We start from the raw sequence: 20,753 nt of genomic DNA, 5'->3' as shown, positions 1-20,753 counted from the left end.
AATTTATGTATCCCCTAAGTGATCGGTCGTCCAAATAGTGAATTTCACCAAGCAACTTGATTAGTCTATGGGTGTGTGTTTACTAACCCTTACGCTTGAACCAGATTAGCCTTCACAGAAATGGTTCAAGCTATTAAATAACACATTAACTCACTCAATATGCATTGTTTAATCTCTTTTCTTATTTGTTAGTTCCTTGGTCGAAAAAGTAGGATAAGGCAGGTTATAATGTTGTGCACCGTTAAAATGCAATTAGAGCGAAGAGATTAACACTAATGCATAAATATTATTCCAGAATGACTAATTATTAGGTCTACATTTAATTCATCATAATTCCCATTAACCTAGTTGTAGATTTAGGTACTCATGTTTGAGTAATCGGAATTTACAGTAAGTTTGTGAAAACAAATCTTGAACTGACAATAAGAGTAGATAAAATCTAAAATCTTTAATTAATGAACAAAAGATTGTATAAAACAGTTGATTCAAGAATTAAATTTATAAATGTTCACTAAAATAATTCTCAAGAATTAAATGTATAAAATTTTCACTAAAATAATTCTCAAAGACAAAAACTAAATATCAAATTGTCTAACTGTAAAACAAAAGAGAATAAAATGACTATTTATATACATTTAATCCCAAACAAAGTCAAAAAAGGAAACATGGGAAAATTTGGCTTCGACAGTCACTTCAAATGATTTGGTCTTATAAATAGTAACATTTCTATGGTTCAGAGAGACCTTCCGTCAGACAACACCTTTACTTCTAACTTCTGGACTTTTCTACAGGTTTGTTTTATGAACCGTAGAACATTGCATGACCTGTGCTCTTCCGTAGTTCAAGTACTAGAGCTCAAAATCTCTATCTTTCCTATGAATCATACCTACGATTCATAGAAGTTCCTACAGCTCATAGTCTGGTCTTATCGTTTAATACTTAGCTCCAAATTCCAGAGCTTCAGTCTACAACTCATTCCTTATGGTTCGTAGGTTGAGTCGTCAAAACTCCGAAACTGATGTTTCACCCTTCTCCCATCCCAACTTGTCAAACACTTTTTTTCCTGCAAAATTCAAGTAAAACATCATCAAATCTACTAACAAATACTTGAGCCACATGAAAAACTCCAAGTTTAAAGCATTACATGTACCATCAATTTGCTATACATCAACGCCCTCAACTTAAAATTGTTGCTTATCCTTGAGTTCCTCTACTAACACAAAACGACACGATGAAAACAGTAACCAAGAACTCCAACAATCATTCATCTATCCTCCATTTTCATTTTTAACACACTATAATTTTTGCTTTCAACAAGTCATCACGAGTAGATCAATTCATATATAGATATAGAAATAAATAGATTTACATACATAGAAAATAATCACCAACATACCAACTTTTAACAATGTAAAATGTTCTCTTACCGCGAAAAATCCTTGTATTCACACAAATTTTGATATATAGTTCAATTTCTTATACTCAATATACACTCATTTTCCAATTGAATTCAATACAATACATGCACAATACCATAAACTTGCCCTCATTTTCTACACTTTGACTCTCAAACCCTTAGATTAGGATTGCTATAGGATTTTTCTTAGCTTGTAACGTAGGTTAAGGGTCAGGTGTGGTGTCTTTGGGTTTTAAATGACTTTCTTGCCCTCTTTGACATTACATTGGATATTTTCTTCTTCTACAAAATATTTGGGTTTCTCCTTAATTTTCTTTTCTCCTCATTTTTCATCAAAACTTTGGTGTGACTTTTGACTTGCTTTTGTTTTTCATTTCAAACTTTTATTAAGATTTTCATTCTTCTACCTTTTTATTTTTTTTTGTCAGGATCACCATCTTATTTTTGTCTCTTTTCCCAATATACATCTCCTTTCATACCCCTTATCTTTTCTTGTTTCCTGTATAGTAGTCACCATGTACTTAGGCTTTTCGCTTGAGTAGAGGTGCACGATTTACAAAGAGAGATGAGGGTCAAAACAAAGATTAACAAACTTATATAGTAGATGATTTAGTGTGTAGAGTTTTAGCTTTACACAGAGGATTAAATCATCGGTTCAAGTATAAAGTTTTTTTGTTCACAATCAAGGATGGAAATTGGACATATCATCGGGTACGATTGTAGCACAAGATTTATGTAATTTATCATGATAATGGGAACAGTATAGTTCCAACTTCTTGTGCTAGTACATTTTGTATGTATTGGACAAGAACGAGTAGAGATAGTTGTTTAGATTGACTGACAAAAACATATTCTTTAAACTATTAAATATACTTATATTCTTAATTTTGATAGAGATCTGTATGTATTAATTATCATTTTGATTTATTAAAAGGTGAGATTCTGAGATGGGTTAATATGCTTGGTATATAGTGGTGCAATAATAAGTCAGTTGATGAAATTCATGTTTCGTTATAGAAATTGATTCATATGCCTTTTTGAGAAACTTAAAAGTTTTCACCGTGTCAAACTTTGCAAGTGAATTTATCAATCTGACACATGAAATAAGTTAAGTAGTGCTCTAAAGGAAATTAATTTTTAAGTTAAATTCGCCAGTTTTTAGTTTATTGATTAGTATCTGAAATCTTAACATGGAGAATTACATAAGTATTTAATGGGAATTACGAAATATAAATAGAGGAGTGCAATTCGAATTTCTAGTAAATGATTTGTAATTTATTATGATAAGAATAATTCAAATTTATTATTTGGAATTATTTTCATAATAGTAAGCCTCAGTAATTAATTTTGTGGTCCCTACAGTGCCTATATTTAACTAGAAGTCAAAATCATATTTCTATGGAAAAAGGAAGAATAATAGGTTTTCTAGCTTTTTTCAGATTTGGAAGAAATTTCTATAAATAGAAATTCTCTTAACCTAGAAAATAGAGAAGATAAGTTAGTTTTATATTCGATACTTGCCCACCCCAAGTATTGAGAGAGTTTGGATGTGACTTGGAATCACTGTAGAAGATCATAGTTATCTTGTAGATTCAACTTGAAGGTCTGTCTAACCTGAGGATTCGCTTGAAGGTATCTGTTCACGCTTTAAGAGCTATTTATCAAATTAAATTTCAGTATAACAATATTGATTATCTATTATTCATATTAACATAAAATATCCTAATATGCTTTCGTTGTGCATATTCCAACATCTCCTACCAGAGGAGTCATCAAATGGAATTATGTAAACTAAACTGTAATAACACATTTCAAACAAGGAATATTGAAATATGAAATGGCAATCATGAGAACGTGAGAAGGGATTTTTTGGCCATGGAAGCACAAAGAAAACTTTCACAAAAGTAGTCATGTCATTCTATCTAAACATACAAAATTAAAAGAAGGGTTCTCGTACACCTATAATATCCGTTTTTCCTCCATTTGAGACTCACTAGCACAGTGTATTCGTACATGACAAATTCTAATGGTTAAGTAGCTCTTAGGATACACATTAATTGTAATGACCTGGAAGGTCATTTTTATTATTTTTTTGTAAAATTATAATTTTACCCCACTTGATATTGATCCTGAGTCTTTTATGTTCGATTTAGATATTGGTTTTGAACATTGAGTTAAGAGTTGTGATTTATGTAAATTTTTCATTTCAAAAGTCTAAAGTGATTAAAATGATTTTCGATGTCTTTTGGAGTCTCGAGTGTTGGAACAAATTTTTTCATTTCCATCGATTTCGGTATGTAGAAATTGATCTAAGAAAGTTTTCAGTTTCAGATTTGGAATCTTTTTGAGGATTTGTCCTAAGTTGGAACTTTGTGAAATTTTAGCCTTTGAATTAACTTTGGTCAACACTCGTGGTTTGCATGCTAGGATTGGAATTTCGAAAGTTTCATTATATTCAAGGGATATTTTTAGGCCTAAGTGAGATTTTTCTTGAATTTTTAGAAGTCTCGAGCTTGATTTAGCCTTTTACACGTTGTGTTTGTCTCTTGTGACTTTCACAAATTTTGGGCCAAGGAGATCGGATTCGTGTTCCGATGGTTTCATTGAGTTTAAGATGTCGATGTTAGTCAAAATCGATATGTGGTTTGTGTGTACTGGATTCCAGTCATATCCTGAGGGTTCATTCGATAATTTGAATTTAATTGAGGTTCTAGTACTGGTGCACCTCACTTAAAATCAGGATTAGGTATTAGTATTATGTAATTAAGAATCAACACTATCTATTTTGCGGAGTCTTGTCCTCTCCATACGAACAACTTTATCTGTATTTTGTGTTTAAGATACTTGCACAAACTATTTCGATAAATCTACTTGTTTTGTTCTGTTTTGTTGATTCTTTACTTTTGGTTACTATCAGTCTAGGCATGTAGTTGTTGGTAGACTTAGTTCCTAGTTATTAGAAAGATTCACAAGTTGAGTTAGTGCATTTATTTACTTACTGTTAGATTTCCTTCTATTTAAACATCTCTTCTTTCTGCTTAATAAAAACTCTTATTCTGTTCTCTGTATTTTTCTTTAGCTGTTTAACACCAACATTCCCAGAAATTGGAGTATCACATTTTTTAAGAGAACAAAACAGTTGGATTGTAAACACACTTGGTAATGACTAATGAGTTTTCTCCAGTCATCTTAAACAAAATAGCTTTAGGGATGTGCTTGCTTTTAATATATACATAACCTTCAGTAGATTTTTTTAAACAAAATGCTATTGCCATATATATATATATATATGTACACATATATTTGAGAACAAATACAGACAGAAAGTATTCCTCTTAGTCAAAAAGATCTTGGTAAGTCTCACACCAATACCTTCTGTTAGAGATTGAATCAAGATTGTAACTCGAACAAACTGAGAGAATGATCATGTGTTTTTCTCCAGTACTGAGAGTGCTGGTGTCAAATAGTTGTTTGCTTTGTCAGGCAAATGTGCAACCTGCAATTCATATAAGAAACTGAATGAGAAACAGCAATGAAGTAAAATTTAGCTACTATTGCTGACAACCAATTCATCCAGAAAGTGAAGTAAATGGCTGTACAGTAAGTCGTCTTTGATCATTCAACTGATAAAATTTGTTAACTAATGGACTTACCAACTCGTACAACTCCTTCCCAGGCTCAGCGACATATTCATAACATACCTAATCAGAGAATAGGGTCAATTAGTTAATTTGTCAAACTTTGCCATCAAAAGAAAGTAGAGTATTACTCACATCAAAGCTCTTGTTTCTGGCTGTTGAATCGTGCAATGCCTTCACACAAATGTCAGCCACATCAGCACAACTGATTCCCTGCATTTACGGTTATGAAGGTGAGCTCATCTGGAGGTGCAGCAATACTCTCATGAGTACAGTAGATCTCTTACCTGAGAGATACGATTTCCTTGATCAAATATGAGCGCACGTTGCCCACCTGGTTCTTCCTGCAGAAAGTAATCATTAGAAAATCTTCAGATTTTGCTAAAATCTAATATTTTGGGTGGTATAATTTCCAACAATATGTGAATCAGTGTGTAGTACAGCAGCTAAATCATGCTTCCTTAAGGATTTTGATTAATGGAAAACCACATTATTGCAGCTGCTAAGCAGAACTTCCATAGAAATACATCTGTGCCACCACTGCCGATAACCAATTCCGTCCTACTCTGACTAAATTTAACCACTTGAAAGGTTCCCTTCTTAAAAATCCACTTAAGTCCTTACCGCCAACATATGGTACCAAGGAAAGCACTTCTTGCTCTCCCACTCAACGTCCAAATACAAGCTATCACAAAGCATGCTGATTTACAATTATAATTGCCTATAGGAATACCTAATTTCTAAGGAAAGCAAAAGCTGACTCGAATAGGACTTATTGTTCGACCGTCCTAAAGTTAACCAGAACTTAACTATACTCAATATTTCCAGCTGAAAGACCAACATATGAGCAATGGAAAACATATTTACCATCAAGGGTCCTGGGCGAATTATTGTGTATCCAAGGCCGGACCTTCTTAATGAATCTTCACCAGCCTACAAAAATTAAAATAATTAGGGATTCAGTTTTAATCCAAGAAGAATACGTAAAGGAAGAGTCTGAAGAAGACCTAACCCTCTTTGCTCGCAAAACTTGCTCCCGTCTGGTAGGCTCTATTCCTGACCCCGTACATGATACCAAGACAAAGTCAGTTTCTTGTCCAGTCTGCAAAATTTACAATAATCTGGCAATAAGTATATTGTCCAACATAGTTCTTTTATCAAACTATTTTCAACCAAATCATCATTTTAAAGATGACTGATGAAAAGAAGTAATAGCATTGACCATAAACACGACTTTTTTTTGTATAAGTTTTGACTTGTTTCTGAACACCACAGAGATCTATAAATTGCATTCGACCAAAAGTCACCTATTTGCAGTCAGTGTTTCAATACACAAACGCCTAAAACCATGCTGATTTACAACCTATCACAATCTGCCTATCTAATGAAATCAGTCATAAGAAAAACACTGATTTGTCTATCAGTTTGAATTGGAGTGAATAGGTTTTGTTTGATGTTCATTGATTTGGCACAGTTGTGGTCTTAAGATTCAAATAGAAAAAGAGTAGAACTGCACATTATATTTCCTCTTAGGGTGTGTTTGGTATGGAGGAAAAACTAAAAGCACCTTGGTATGGAGGAAAAACAAAAAGCACCCCATATGAACAATAAATATAACCATATGAACAAGAAATCTGACTTTATATTCCAATCACATATTAGATTCCACTAGGTGTGAGTCATCTTCTTTAGGACTTAACAATGACACTAGTCTCAGAAACACAGCACATTATGAAACATGTATAAGCTATAAAGAAAAAGTAATCAATTTTCATGTGAAGGACGGTTGCAGGAATTGAACTCTTCCTTTCTTGCTCACTCTATCAATCTACCTATGTCTTTTGTTATCTTTTGCATCAACCGTATGCGATGGTTCAGCAGGACCTTAAGTTGAGAAGAATGAACATTGGGCCTAATTCAACCCCGAAATCTAGCCCATTAATTGAGGATTGATCAAAAATATATAAGGAGATAACGAGTATTCGCACAACCAATTTAGGACATTCTTGGATAAAATTACTTGCATTTAATTTTATCAAAGAACTAGCACATTTTACAGGTTGAACCAAATTGTCAGAACTCCAAACTTTTGCGGCCAACAGATGTTAATATATATATATATATATATAATACATCTGAAAGTAAAAAGGATTTCTACCAGAAACACTCTAGACTATAAATTATCTTGAAGATTCTAAAACTAACAGTCAAATTCCTGACTTCTCATAGATTATGACTATTATATGCAGACCACAAGCAAAAACTTGAAGAAACAAAGGTCTCACATAATGCTGTTGCACAACCAGTCAATTGAACTTACAGGCAAAGCCTTAATATATTCCATAATTAGCTGAAAGCTTCTCAGATCTTGGTTCGTCCCTGTAGTTCCTTCAATTGGCCTCTGTAGCAATTAGCAAATGACCATGTCAAGTATCAGCAACTAGCACAGAAAAACAGTAGTATTCTACTTTGAAATGTTTCAAGGATTCATGTCATCTATCCTATGACAGGGCTTTTGCAGGTAGGACTACTAATTTTGTTATGAGTTTTGGACCTTCTAGTGGAAATAGCTCTTCTTTCGTAGCATAATTGGTCAAATACTTCAAAAAAGAAAATAGTTTGTTTACTTTGTGGCAGGTGGAGATTGGGGTGGGGGATTGAAAGCAGGAAGAAACAATCTGCCAACAGATGGTCCATTCTTTGCCAATATATAGTGGAAATGAAGTAGTTGAGTTGTAAGGTAATATTTTTAGTTCGTATAAATAGGAGAAAAAAGAGGAAATATGAAGTGCAAACACTAGCAATAAAAATAGTATGTTACCCAGATATGCAAAAAATAATTAAGAAAATGACTCCTCAATTATCCGTGTGTATTCGTCAAGCCTGGTCCACTCACATTTCAAGATTTTGTTCCTGAATCTGTACTTAAATAATGTGGACTGGATGAAGTGTATAAGCAATTGATTTATATACAAATCAACTTTTGGCGTTCCAAAAAATATGGTAAGTCAAGTATAACAGTAGAAGAAATAGTGTAAAAGTTTTAAAGAAGTCAAATGGCAACAATGAGGAAGGCAATGCTTTGGTCGAGGGAAGACCTGTCTTCTGGGCTCAAAGCGTATGGTCAAGGTATGCACAAGGAATGGATCCAATGGGGGATCGTCTGGCTTCACCGGCCGAAATGAAGAAAATGGAACTCTCACCTGTGAAAACAAGTGCATATGCAAAGACATTAAATAAAAATATAAAGTATCTAGTAGTATTTAGAATGAAGGCATTACTAGATCAATAATTTTCTTCACGTTGTAATCTAAACTCACCCTGCAAAATCCTGCTTTTGTGCTAATTCTGGAAAAATACAATTTGCTTTGTGTTGTATCTGCTGAAGGACCAGCTTCAAGAATTACAACATAAGATCTTCCATTTCCACCAACAGAGAATACTAGACCCTCATACCTAAGTATACAAAATTCAATAGTGACACAAGTATATGGAGTGAGGATAAATCAACAACTGGAAAAATAGCATCATGTATGAGAAAAGAATAAAAGGAAAAATTGAAATTTACAGTAAATACCTGTCAAGAGTGTAACCCAAAGGGAGTGAGAGTTTTCGTGACAAGTCAACATATCCTCCTCTTGTGAAGACATACCCTTACATGAGCCAAAAGAAAGAACACTTAGAAACAGGGATCAAAATATTGCATCTTTGAAATTCAGTATTTCACAAAACTATCCTCAGACTTGTCTTACTTAGCACCATAAGTGGGACTACAAGTCCCTGAACATATAAATACGTTTACAAACAACGAATACATGTTTTCAAGACCTGGGATCATCTTCCATGGTTACCTGAAAAAACAGCATCTCCGATTTCAGTGAACTCAAACTTGGCATCCATTCCTCCATCATACTTAGAAACAACCACATCCTGGAAATATGTCCCTTGACGGACTTCCCACCCGTTCAATGAATCTTCAGACTTGAATTTTGCAATTAAAAGCTTGCTTTTGCTACTCTTTCCAGCTCGTTGCTGTGCTAGTTTATTGTTGTAGTCCTACATGTTTTGAACAGAATGCATACAGAGATTACACACTGATCATCTCAACAAGGGACAGTATTAGGAAATGCACAGACAAGAGTTCCTGAGATTGTAGTCTATATGTTTTCTTAAATGCAGGAATTTAGAGCATTTCTGAAAAATGTTTTTGCTAATGGCCCAGTTAACTAAGAAACAGACAATTATCATCTCTATCAAAGAAGAGACGTTATCTAAAATTTAAATTCTTGTCATAATACAAATGTTTTTCTTTTTGCTGAAAGTTAAAAATTGTAATACATAATTTAGCACCAAGTTCTTTATTAGATTTGATAAATTCAATATGGATATTAATATTACCAGAAATATACTTTAGTTAAGATGTGTGAAATCAACTATAGTGTATGATGAGTTGCCCTTTTCTAATATCATGTTGATACTCCAATACTAGTTTCTTGTCTATATTTTGTCAAATTAAAGGACAAATATCTTATTTGGAAGCATCTTACAAATCCACCGGATCGAAATATATATTGCAATACAAAAAAAATTGCATCTAATGACAAGAAACTATGTTAACGAACTGCTGCTTGACTAGTTCTAGCAGTATTTGTACGCATATTATGTAGCATTTTGAGAGGAAGATTTTGTCATCCTAACTACTGTCAGATATCAAACCCTATCCTTGGGCTTTCTGTTTCTTTATTCCTTTTCCGTTCCCACTAATTGGTGTAACTTTGCCACTAATGTACCAAAACAAGATAGTGAAAGAAAACAAATACCTGCAAGGCTTTGGTGAGATTGTAAACCCCTTGATGATCAACTCTGATGAGATCTCCAGTGATTGAAGACCGAGCAGTGGCACAATAGATGATTTTGTTGCAACCCTGCACTGCATTTTTAAGACTGGAAGGATCACCAACATCGCCTGTCACTAGCTCCACAGACCTTGGTAGCATGTCAACCACTTCCGGTTCAGCTTTCCTTACTAGAGCCTGTGCGGGAATGTCAAACAAAGTGTAAGTGATGACTAGCATGTCAGTTAAATATTAAGTAAATCCAAAGAAAGAAAAAGAAAATATTTAGGTAACGGGAAAAGGACCACTCAGAGGTGGATTTAGGATTCAAAAGCCATTGATTCCTTATGCACAAAAGCAACTACATCTTAATCCCAAGTTAGTCAGATTCAGCTATATGAATTATCTATATTCTTTCCAATCTGTTTGGCCCGTTTCATTAACTATTACAATATTCTTTGAAACTGGATATTCTCTAGATCTCACACATAACCCTACAGTATCATACAATCTCTTTCAAAATTTAAAAAGTTCCAGTCAAATACTGGGCAAAATGCAAGTGTCTCAACTCTCAATTAGAAACCTCTTAATGAAACTTTCTATAGTAACTGCAACCACAACTACAATAACAGAACTACACAACGTTCTCAAACTTTATAATTAAACTTTCTATACGCACAAAAATTGCAACCACAACAACAATAACAGAACTACACAACATTCTCAAACATGTTGGGGGCAACGATATACATGCTCACTCATCATGTTTTAGCTTGCTACATAAAGGGATACTCAAACTTGGCCTCAGTAAGCAAGTAAGCATTCTAACTTATAAAGTGCACATCCAGACACCTCAAATCGCAACTAAACACTCCAACTCCTCCTCACTATGACTCATGGACACCACATGACATATTTTGGAGGTGTTCAGATTATCATTTTGTAAGTTTAAAAATGTTCAACTAACATAATGTGGACATAAATTGAAGTGTCTAAATGTGCACTTTGCCGAGTTTGAATGTGTATAATCCAGAATCCACAATATATGCAATTTCTAAAGAAAACGGAAATAAAATTATAGCAAAAAGCAAAAAGTGATCGAGAAATGGACCTTGACAGTGTAACCCCTAAGCATAAGTTTGCGGACAACAATTCTACCAACACGGCTAGTAGCACCAACAACAAGCACAGTAGTATTCTGAGCACCAGGTATAGCAAATTCACACATGGGTCCACCTTCTCTAATAAGCAAAGTACTCTCATCATCAGAACGAATTGTTCTCGAAATTTGCCCTAATCCTGAAAACTTTCGCCACACTTCATCAAACACTTGACGTGAACGCCTTCCTAGTCCCACAGGATTCACATCATCCAATCTTTTTATAACAGAAACTGATGAAGATTGCAACTCTTGCACCTGCTCCTGCTCTTTCTCCTCCACTGTTTCCTGTACTTTTTGTTCCTTATTATCAATCACTACCTTCTTTTTCTTTCTCTTATTCTTCTTCTCATTATCAATTTCCGAATTCGAAGACGAAGTTGCTCTTGTAACAAAAGAAGCGGTAGAGTATTTGCAGTTTGTAGTACAACTTCTGGGTTTTCTCCATATTGGATTATTATTGCTAAATGCAACATGAGGAGTGAATGTTGCAGTTGCAGCACTCATTTGATTTTATTTTTATTTTATTTTTTTTAGTTTTGCAGAGTGATGAATTGAATTGTAAGAATTTTGTGTTTTTGAAATTAATAATCAAATGAAGAAAAAAAAAGATGAAGTTTGGGAAGGGAAGCCAAGTCATGATTGATAGTGACAGTGTGAAATTTCCTCCACATAAATGTTATAATGTGAATAAATCGGTGATCTGATTAAACTGCCGCGAAAAAAAAAGAGTAAATGTTAGAAGCTGGTTATGCCACGTAGAGATACTCTTTTCCTTAGATTCTTTATTTTTCACCCGGATTTTATTTTTTATTTTTTAATTGTTTTAGAGCTATTTGGTTACCCGTAAGATCCGAGTTCAGTAACCAATCAATTGAGCAGGGGTGGAGCTATATGGTCACAAGAGGTTCATCTAAATCCGCTTTATTGGAGGATTATATGGTATAAAAAGAATTAAGTTGTGTGTATGTACTTAATGAAAATCCTTCGTATAAGTCAAAGATTTGGTTAATGGCATCTCCAACTCAAACATCAATTTTAATGTTAATATCGAATTTGATGTAATTTACTGTACCAAATTTTATGTCAAAAAAAAATCTTTTTTCTCTGTTCATTATTATATTATTATTTCTTATTACATAAAATAAATTCTTTCTAAAACATTTACCATATATAATTCTATTATTATCTTTTGCAATCGTTTAATATAAAATTATTGTGTACCATAATTTTTAAATAATATAAATTATATTATACATACATAATAATGGATAATACAAATAAAAGTGAAATCATTAATGAAATATAATTAAATAAATAATTGTAAAATTCTAATAAATATTCAACTTTCAAGATGGTACTTCTGTAAATGCTTTATTAATGCATTACATAGTTTAAAATGAAACATAGAGCTTTGAAATTTAAAGAATTTAAAGAAGAAAATAAAATTATATTAATAAATGTGGATGATATTGTTAATCCAAATGTTTGTGAATTTTTCTATAACCCACACAATTCATATTTTAATAGTATTGATGAATCCGGAAAGAATGTCTCATATTATCAAGTTATTATTGTAATTTTATTAAGTTATTATGTTTTGTTGTACTTTTTAAAATTACTATGTATTTTATACTTCAATTTTGATTTATGTCAATTACTATTTTGTTGAATGTTTATTATTTTCGGTTATGTTTAAGTATATTGTATTATTTATTTAAAAATTTATATGTTTGCATTTTTAATTTTTGTAAAGGTTAATTGTAGTCTATATAATTTATAGTGAATTAACATAAATTTAATTTTTTTTAAAAGTCATATAGAAATATCAATTTATAAAAAATAGATTATATATCTAAAATAAATATTATAAAAATATTACATAAAAATAATTAAATGCAGAAGATATTTAATTAAAATATACTCACTCTGTCCCTATTTACTTGTCCATATTTCCTTTTATATTTGTTCTTATTTACTTGTCCATTTTAACAAATTAAGAAAGGACAACAATTTTTTTCGTAATATGCTCTTATTTAATTCTAAAAAATTTCTAGTACTACTAAGTTGTAATGCATGCTTTTTGGAATCATAAAATATATTTATTAGAAGTGGGGAGTTGCATAGTCTTTAAGTTAACGATAAAATTATAACTAACCTATGATAATAATTGGTGCCTTCATATGTGTGTCATTTCTAAAGTGGACAACTAAATAGGAAAAAAGAAAGTACAATTTATATAATGTTTAATTAAAAGTTCATGTAATGAAATAATATTATAATATTTAAAAAGTGAATTGGTGTGATAAATAGTGTAACACTATCCACACACTAATTTTGATATGGTAGTGTTAATTTTATCTATTTATTTATATCTGATTCGATTTATTCATATTTGACTCGATAAAATGTGTTTACTTATTTTTTTGGAATCTGAAATTGCGCCTCTCTTACTGAGCAACAACTAAAATTATTTATTCGTATAATTATTAAAAATTATTTTTAAAAAAGTATATTTCAAAGTGTGTTTTTGAAACTATTGTATTTTGTTTAATTAATTTTGAGAAACTATATAAAAAGTAAGAGGAACTTTTTTTTAAAGATCTCTTTTAAAAACTTTCATAACTAACTTCATACTTATTTCCAAGTTTTTGTTGCAAGAATTTATAAAATGAGTAAGGAAATATTTTTTTTCAATTTATTTATTTAATTTTAACTTTGTACGGAGCTTAAGAAAATAAAGAATTTTTTTTTATCTTATATAGTATTAGACATATTATTTGAAAAAAATGAAATTAAAAAGTTATAAAGAAAAATTTATTAGACAAATTAAAAGGGAAAAAAGGACAAACAAAACCAAACGGATGAATTGGTTATCAAAACATTAGTAACAATTAACAAATATAGCCCTTGTTGACACCAAAGAGTACTTCAGTTTCCTCCTTAGGATTTGGATAATGCTGATAAAGCCAAATATATTTTTAGTGGTCTTAAATCCTACAACTAATATTCCTTGTTGTCACAAGGGAGTTCTTTGGTTTCTTCTCATTTTAGGATTTGGATAATGTGAAATCAGAAGAGATATATAAGTGGAGGAGGTCATGGGGTAAGATGAAGAATTGAAGAATTTGGCAAGTGTAAAACATGTCAATTTTCATAAAATGGAAGATTTTCACAAAAAGGATATTTTTGGGCTATTATTTAAATATTGTCCCTAGTTTTGATATTGGTGTGAAAATGACATTTTTAACTTGAAATTAAAATACCCTCAAGTTTGAACAATAGAAATGGTACAACAATCCTACCATGTGTCATCTAATTCTTATTAAATCGATATTAACTTCATTTATATTCAATCTAATTGTCCAATTAGATTATTCGTAAATCATATTAAATTATCATGATTTCAAGGCTACAAACAAATTAAAGGGGAAAAAATACATTTTAATATTGTGACACTCAAATTATGACAAATCAATATGGAAAAATGACAAAAATTTCATCTTTAATTTTTTACCATTATCCCCTATTAATTTTACAAATCTCCAAAATTTCTCATTTTCACGTATCAGATTAATATATCAGTGCATCAAATTAATGTATCTCGCGCATCAGATTAGTGTATCATATATAAAATATACATCATATTAGTGTATCATGTATATAATATAATGTATCTTACTTAAAGATTAATGACTATCATGCATCAGATCAATGTATCAGCGCTTATATTATTGTATCAGTTTGAGGAATTTCTATAATTATAAACTTATAAGAGACAAATGATAATTTTGCCTTAAAGAGATATGATTTTTGTTCATTGCCGAATCAATATCACTCTTGCTATATTCATGTGGATTATTCACATAACATATTTAATTGTTATGACTTCAAAATTACAAACATAGAAGTACGTGTCATACAAGTCATATCAGACATGTTTATTTTTATAATATATTCAGCCTAGTTATATATCTTGATAAATTACTCATAAATCATATCAGATCATCTTCATTTCAACCTAGACGCAAAAAAAATTAGAAACCCTTAGGTTAATAAAATCAATGAGAAATATTTCATGATTATGAATTAACTAACAATCTTATTAAGTATCCACTTGAATTGATAACTGATTAATAAGGTTGATAATATTGGTAATAATTTATCGAATCCCTATACACCTATTTAAGTTAGCATGGTGCCTATTTTTTTTGTGGAATTCAAATAAAAAAGAATTCATGGATAAATTTCATAAATAATCAAGCAAGACCATTAGGTGTACGTCTATTCTAATTGTAAATTCGTAGTTAAATATAAATAATTGTGTATTAATTCTTTAACTAATTTATTTGTATTTTGAACGTGTGTTGATGTGTATATATATTTAGATTTTGTATTTATTACAACTAGATTATTTTGCTGGCCCAATAGTTACATTATTATTGTGTATTTCATGCGTAAAATAGTCTTGTATTTTATGTTAATCTAGCTTATTGTTAATCTCCAAGACTAAAGCATGCTAATTGCTATTGTAAATGATATAAGAATGTTGAATTAATATGAGCATGTTGAATGATGTTGTTGTCTATATGAATCTGCAGTCTTGCTCCTCAACACCTAAGATCACTTCAGTATTTGTATAACTGATATTTGATGGGTCAATTTGTATGTAAAATTGTATATATATTTCAAACTATTCACAAGTAGTCAAAAATAACTCCAATTTTTCATATATTATTTTTCACTTTAAAACCAAAAATACTTTCTTTAAGTTTCACAATGAACATGGTCAAATGCCTAGTAACATTCTAGACAATATTGATTTTACCAACTCCTCTAACTAAATTAACAATCTAAAGAGGACTTATGGCCTTCTATTATTTGTTTAGAAGATCCTTTGTTTCCTTTTTTGCAATATAGAATAGAGTAGATAATGTCATTCTAAAAACTTCAGCATGTAAACTCTTGTTTTTGTCGTTTGTAATTGTCCAATTCATCTCCAAATTCCATTCTTGTGCTTGTCTATAAATTTGCAAAATGAAACAACATGCGTCCTTTAGAAGCTTATTTTTGACCTAGGGATTCTTCTTTTTCGATAAATTTCAAAATCGATTACCACAACCAAAACTAATTCATTCTTGCAAATCGATTAAACAAAAGATAAATTGATTTTTACTTCTCTTGAAATTAGGAGTTATGGAGCGAATAAAGAAAACTACACATGTAACTATAAGTAAATTAAAGATAACGATCCACCATTATTATATAAAAATCAAAAACAAAAAACTCAAAAATATAAGGAAAAAAAAAATTGAATAATACCTTGTAAAATTCATACCCACGACACTGACCTTCTCTATTGAAATTTCTCACAATTGAAATCGAAACTTAAAAATTACAGCAAAAAAGAGGTCATACTTCACTACTTATTCAGAAATATTTTAGGGGGTGAAATTGGTGGTCTCTTTTTTGTCTTTGACGTCACTTTTTAAAAAAAAAAGTGATATGTGAATAATAGGTTAACAGAAGCTTTAAAATTGAACGTGAACAATTAATGTGTTGGTACTTCAGATTCAACACACGTTTTACCACAATATGTTGAAAAGTAAAAAATGCCCTCAATTTAAATTTTAAAGACCAAAAACTAATATGTGATATTATTCCTAACTCACACTTCTATAATAGTAGAATATTGTTCATCATATAATTTATCATCACAATTATAATTTTATGACCACTTAAATTAATCTACTGATTCTTTTGAACACTTCGATAACTTTGATATGTATGTTAATTCTCTCGTGAGTCCTCCACAATTTTTGTGATATACAAAGGTTCTCCGTTATTTGCGTTGTGATTCATATCCAATCGCACCAAGAGAATAAAACGACGGATTTATATTCAATCGCACCAAAAGGGTAAGACATCATGCTCTTATCTTAGTGCACCTTGATGATATGATATTGAGTTTAATTCTCATCTATTTATGGCCTAAAACGTCTTTATATGAATAAGATTTTGGGTTTTGAGTCACAATGAACCATATTGATGATTAGCGGCGGAGTCAGGATTTTCAATAAAGGGATTCAAAATATGTAGCAATAGACACACGAAGTAACCGAAGGGGATCAACATCTACTATATATACATTATAAATTATTTCAACCATGTATAAATAATATAATTTTCCGTCGAAGAAGGATCGGATGAAACCCCTTATTTCAAAGTGGCTCTGTCCCCGTTGATGATATAATGATGACTCAAACAAACAATTTGTTTTTATAGAAAATTAGGCATGAAACTTATTACATTGAAACTGTTCCATTTTCTAAAGTGGTAGCAGCGCATAATATGTCTGAAAGAAAACAAGTGATTGAATGATGCATTGTGAAATGAGGTATTTAGGTATCATAATTTGATATGTTTAGATGATTCTGCTTCATTCATGAAGAGTGAGAATTTTTGATAAATATTAAGATTCAAATTCATTCTCTAAAGTGAATGAGGTCTATGCACTATGATAGGCATGGAAAAAGGTCAGAATTTTGTCGTGGATATGGTATTACCAAGAAAGACTCTAAGCAAACATGTGTTGTAGAAATATTTCTAACTTTATCTCCTGACTTATATTGGACAAGAATTAGTGAAAGAGTAAATCTGTAACTAAGACATATTCTATAGTAAATCGTAAGTTTACTATTTCCAATACTTCAGATTATTTGAGACATCTTAGATCTATAATGATAAGATAAATTACAGAATGTTCAAATGAACATCTATTAAAGAACCTAAAGATTCTTTTAAATAATGAATGTGCCTATTTATGACTAGTCGGAGACTAAGTCCATTCTACCCTTATAAATAAAAATGTTTTTCTGCATTATGATTCAAATATATGAATATATCTCAAACTCTAATATCATTCAAGACTTAAGAGGAATAAGAAGTTTTCTCAATTCTCCTTTCTATTTTTTTCTTTATTGTTTTATATATTTGTGATTATATTAGTAATAATTCATAAAGGGAGCTGACAGCATTACTTGGATGATTTTGGGCCTATCGATACTTTGGTTTGTCATAATTAGTTGTATATATGACAACTAATTATGTTTTGAATTTCTACCCTATAGGCAAGACCATAATGAAAAGTGTCATATAAAATATAAAATGAAAGAGATGTTAAATATCTTGATCCATCAAGCTTATATATTCAAGTTGGTTTTTCAAATAGAATAAATATTATATGGTTTGTTTATTGAGTTAATTCACAATAGGTTGTTCGAAGAATTCTTTCGAAAAGCGTTTGCTTATTGAGTTAATTCACACCATTTTAAATTTTATTTTATAACCTTAGTATTTTTTTAAAAAAATATTTTATACTCATACATTATGTATATGCACAACACGTTACACTTTGTATGACGCGTGTATAACAACATATATATTTGTATATATGCTAAGAATTATACCCAATATACGGTGACAGAATCAGAAATATTTTTATGTAAGGTGTTCATACTAAAATGAGAGGAAATCTGTCAATTTATAGAAAACAAAAGATAGTGCGAAAACATTTTTACTGTGCCTTATCGAAAATGTCACAAACCTTTGAAAAAGTTACAATCTTTCCGAAAGGTCACAACTTTTCATATAAGCCATAATTTTTTATAAAATTCACAACTTTTCGTAAAAGTCACAATTTTTTATAAAAGTCACAATTTTTCATAAAGTTTACAACTTCTCATTTATTACTCACACCTTTTAAAATCAACGACCTTATTATTTAGAATTGTCGTCACTTTTGTGTCTCTTTTTAACTTAAAATATACAGAATTAAAAAAATTATTTTTTTAACTTAAAATAGGGAACTAAAATAAATTAAATAAAACATCTAAGCCTAGGCTCAAAGTCGAAACCCATGCATACAAGTCAAATTTGGACAACTTCAATCACTAAGCTAGTTTTCTTTATTAAGGGTGTTCGACAATTAATATGAATAAAAAAAATATAAATATTTAAAATATAAAAAAAGTTTGATAAAAATTGTTCATCTAACCATCCTTTTTAAAGTATAGCTCCGCTCTGAAAATATATTTTCTTCGTCCGGTATTGTTTGTCATACTTTCTATTTTTAGAGTCGAACTATAAAAATTTTGATTAACATTTTAAAATGCATTTTTTCATTATATTAATATGAAAAGTGTAATTTATAGTACTTTTCATATAGTTTTAAAATATTTAATTTTTTGTTTAAAATATCGAATTAATGTAATCTAATTTATCTTTAAAAATTAACTAAATTAACTTTTAATAAACATAATATGACAAATATTTTTGAACGGAGGGTGAACATAGGTAAATAAACTAAAGTAACATGTATTGAACCATGTACATATTCATTGTTATGTGTATACAATGTGTTCAATTTGGTAAACCAAAAAGGTGCATTGGGAATATGTGTTAACATGCTTGGAAATGCAAACGTCAAATTTGAAAAGGTAAAAAAGCCTAATATTAAAAAAGATTTATGAGTGGCTAGTTTAAACATATGTTGGCTAGTTTAAGTGTAAAAAGTTATTTGGTTGATCGTAAAAAGTAAAAACTTGCTTTCATGTGTGGTACATTTGTAAAGTTTCAATCATTCTTGGTGATCGAGTATATTTACAAATAATAAATTTAGTAAAACTTACATAAATTTGATAATATTAAGAATTAATTACTTTTTATCTTTATTATTCTTCAAATTATATAAATTTCGTAAAATTACAGGATCTTAGTTATATCAGAAAATCTGCAAATACATAACTCATAAATTATGAACAATAATACGAAAGCAGTAGCATACGCAGAATATTTGTAAGAGATTTCATATTTAACACAACTCACAAACTATCTTGTCTTTTCCAAAATATAAAATCAAATATGTATATTTTAACTTTTTGTAAATAATTTTTTTTTTTGAAAATAATCTCACTAAAAATAATAATTACTAAACATTTTCTAAAAAATAAAATAACAAAAGAAAGCAAGTTATCCGAACTTCGAGATCATACATGTACCTCACGTGGAGCGGGTGCACTTAATCAACTGAGTTGCGCACGCTTTGGATCTTACTAAATCCGCTCCTGGATGGAAGGAGTATATTCGAGAAGAAATAAAGATGTATTTAAATGAGATTTTTAATTTTTAATTTTTAAAAATGATAAAAAAAATTTAGAAATTATGACTAAATAAGAGGTAATTGATACCATATTGGTATCATATAAAATTGAGTTTAATCCTATGTGATACTCTGTCAACATATTGATAGCATATCAACACCATATAGGATTGAACTCTTAAAAAAAAAGGAAAAGGGTCTAATTTACCCTTCAACTTTGTCATTTAGAGTAGATATACCCCTTGTTATAAAAATGACTCATACATACCCTTACTGTTATATAAACGATTCACATATACCCCTACCGTTACAAATGAACTCATATATACTCTTCATTTAACGGAAATGAAAAAATTAGTTTTAAATTTATATTTTTTACTTTTAAATTTTTTTAAAAATTATTTTGAAAAATATATTGTTCTTCTATCAAAGTTCAAGGTATATTTTAATTTTTTTCATACATAAATTATTTTTTGACTTCTTTTATCATAATTATTTGAGTTTCTTATTCTTATTTTTTTTTCTTTCATTCCTTAGTATAAAG

General features: G+C 30.2%; 1 protein-coding gene across 1 annotated transcript; it reads right to left on the bottom strand.

Annotated features, from left to right (window-relative positions):
* Positions 1-4,788: 4,788 nt before the first annotated feature.
* LOC101263137 (protein HIGH CHLOROPHYLL FLUORESCENCE PHENOTYPE 173, chloroplastic) lies at positions 4,789-11,772 on the bottom strand. Its single transcript, XM_004244745.5, has 13 exons — positions 11,002-11,772; positions 9,876-10,088; positions 8,907-9,111; positions 8,633-8,708; positions 8,376-8,511; positions 8,154-8,258; positions 7,376-7,456; positions 6,068-6,157; positions 5,923-5,988; positions 5,343-5,399; positions 5,191-5,268; positions 5,071-5,118; positions 4,789-4,913 (listed from the first exon to the last, which is right to left on the bottom strand). The coding sequence occupies exons 1-13, from the start codon at positions 11,554-11,556 to the stop codon at positions 4,842-4,844; spliced, it is 1,782 nt and encodes a 593-aa protein (XP_004244793.1). The 5' UTR covers positions 11,557-11,772; the 3' UTR covers positions 4,789-4,841.
* Positions 11,773-20,753: the final 8,981 nt, after the last annotated feature.

Source organism: Solanum lycopersicum, chromosome 8, assembly GCF_036512215.1.
Source record: "Solanum lycopersicum chromosome 8, SLM_r2.1".
NCBI classification, from domain to species: domain Eukaryota; kingdom Viridiplantae; phylum Streptophyta; class Magnoliopsida; order Solanales; family Solanaceae; genus Solanum; species Solanum lycopersicum.
The sequence above is the reverse complement of the archived record's forward strand: the minus strand, read 5'-3'. Positions and strand labels throughout refer to the sequence as shown.

What these genes read in the sequence shown, in the direction of transcription:
- LOC101263137 (XM_004244745.5), bottom strand. Translation starts at nt 11,556, where the DNA reads ATGAGTGCTGCAACTGCAACATTCACTCCTCATGTTGCATTTAGCAAT. An exon ending in GCTTTGAGCCCAGAAGACAG is followed by an intron (nt 7,457 to 8,153) that starts GTCTTCCCTCGA and finishes TAATTGCTACAG; the next exon opens with AGGCCAATTGAAGGAACTAC. An exon ending in AATATATTAAGGCTTTGCCT is followed by an intron (nt 6,158 to 7,375) that starts GTAAGTTCAATT and finishes TAAATTTTGCAG; the next exon opens with ACTGGACAAGAAACTGACTT.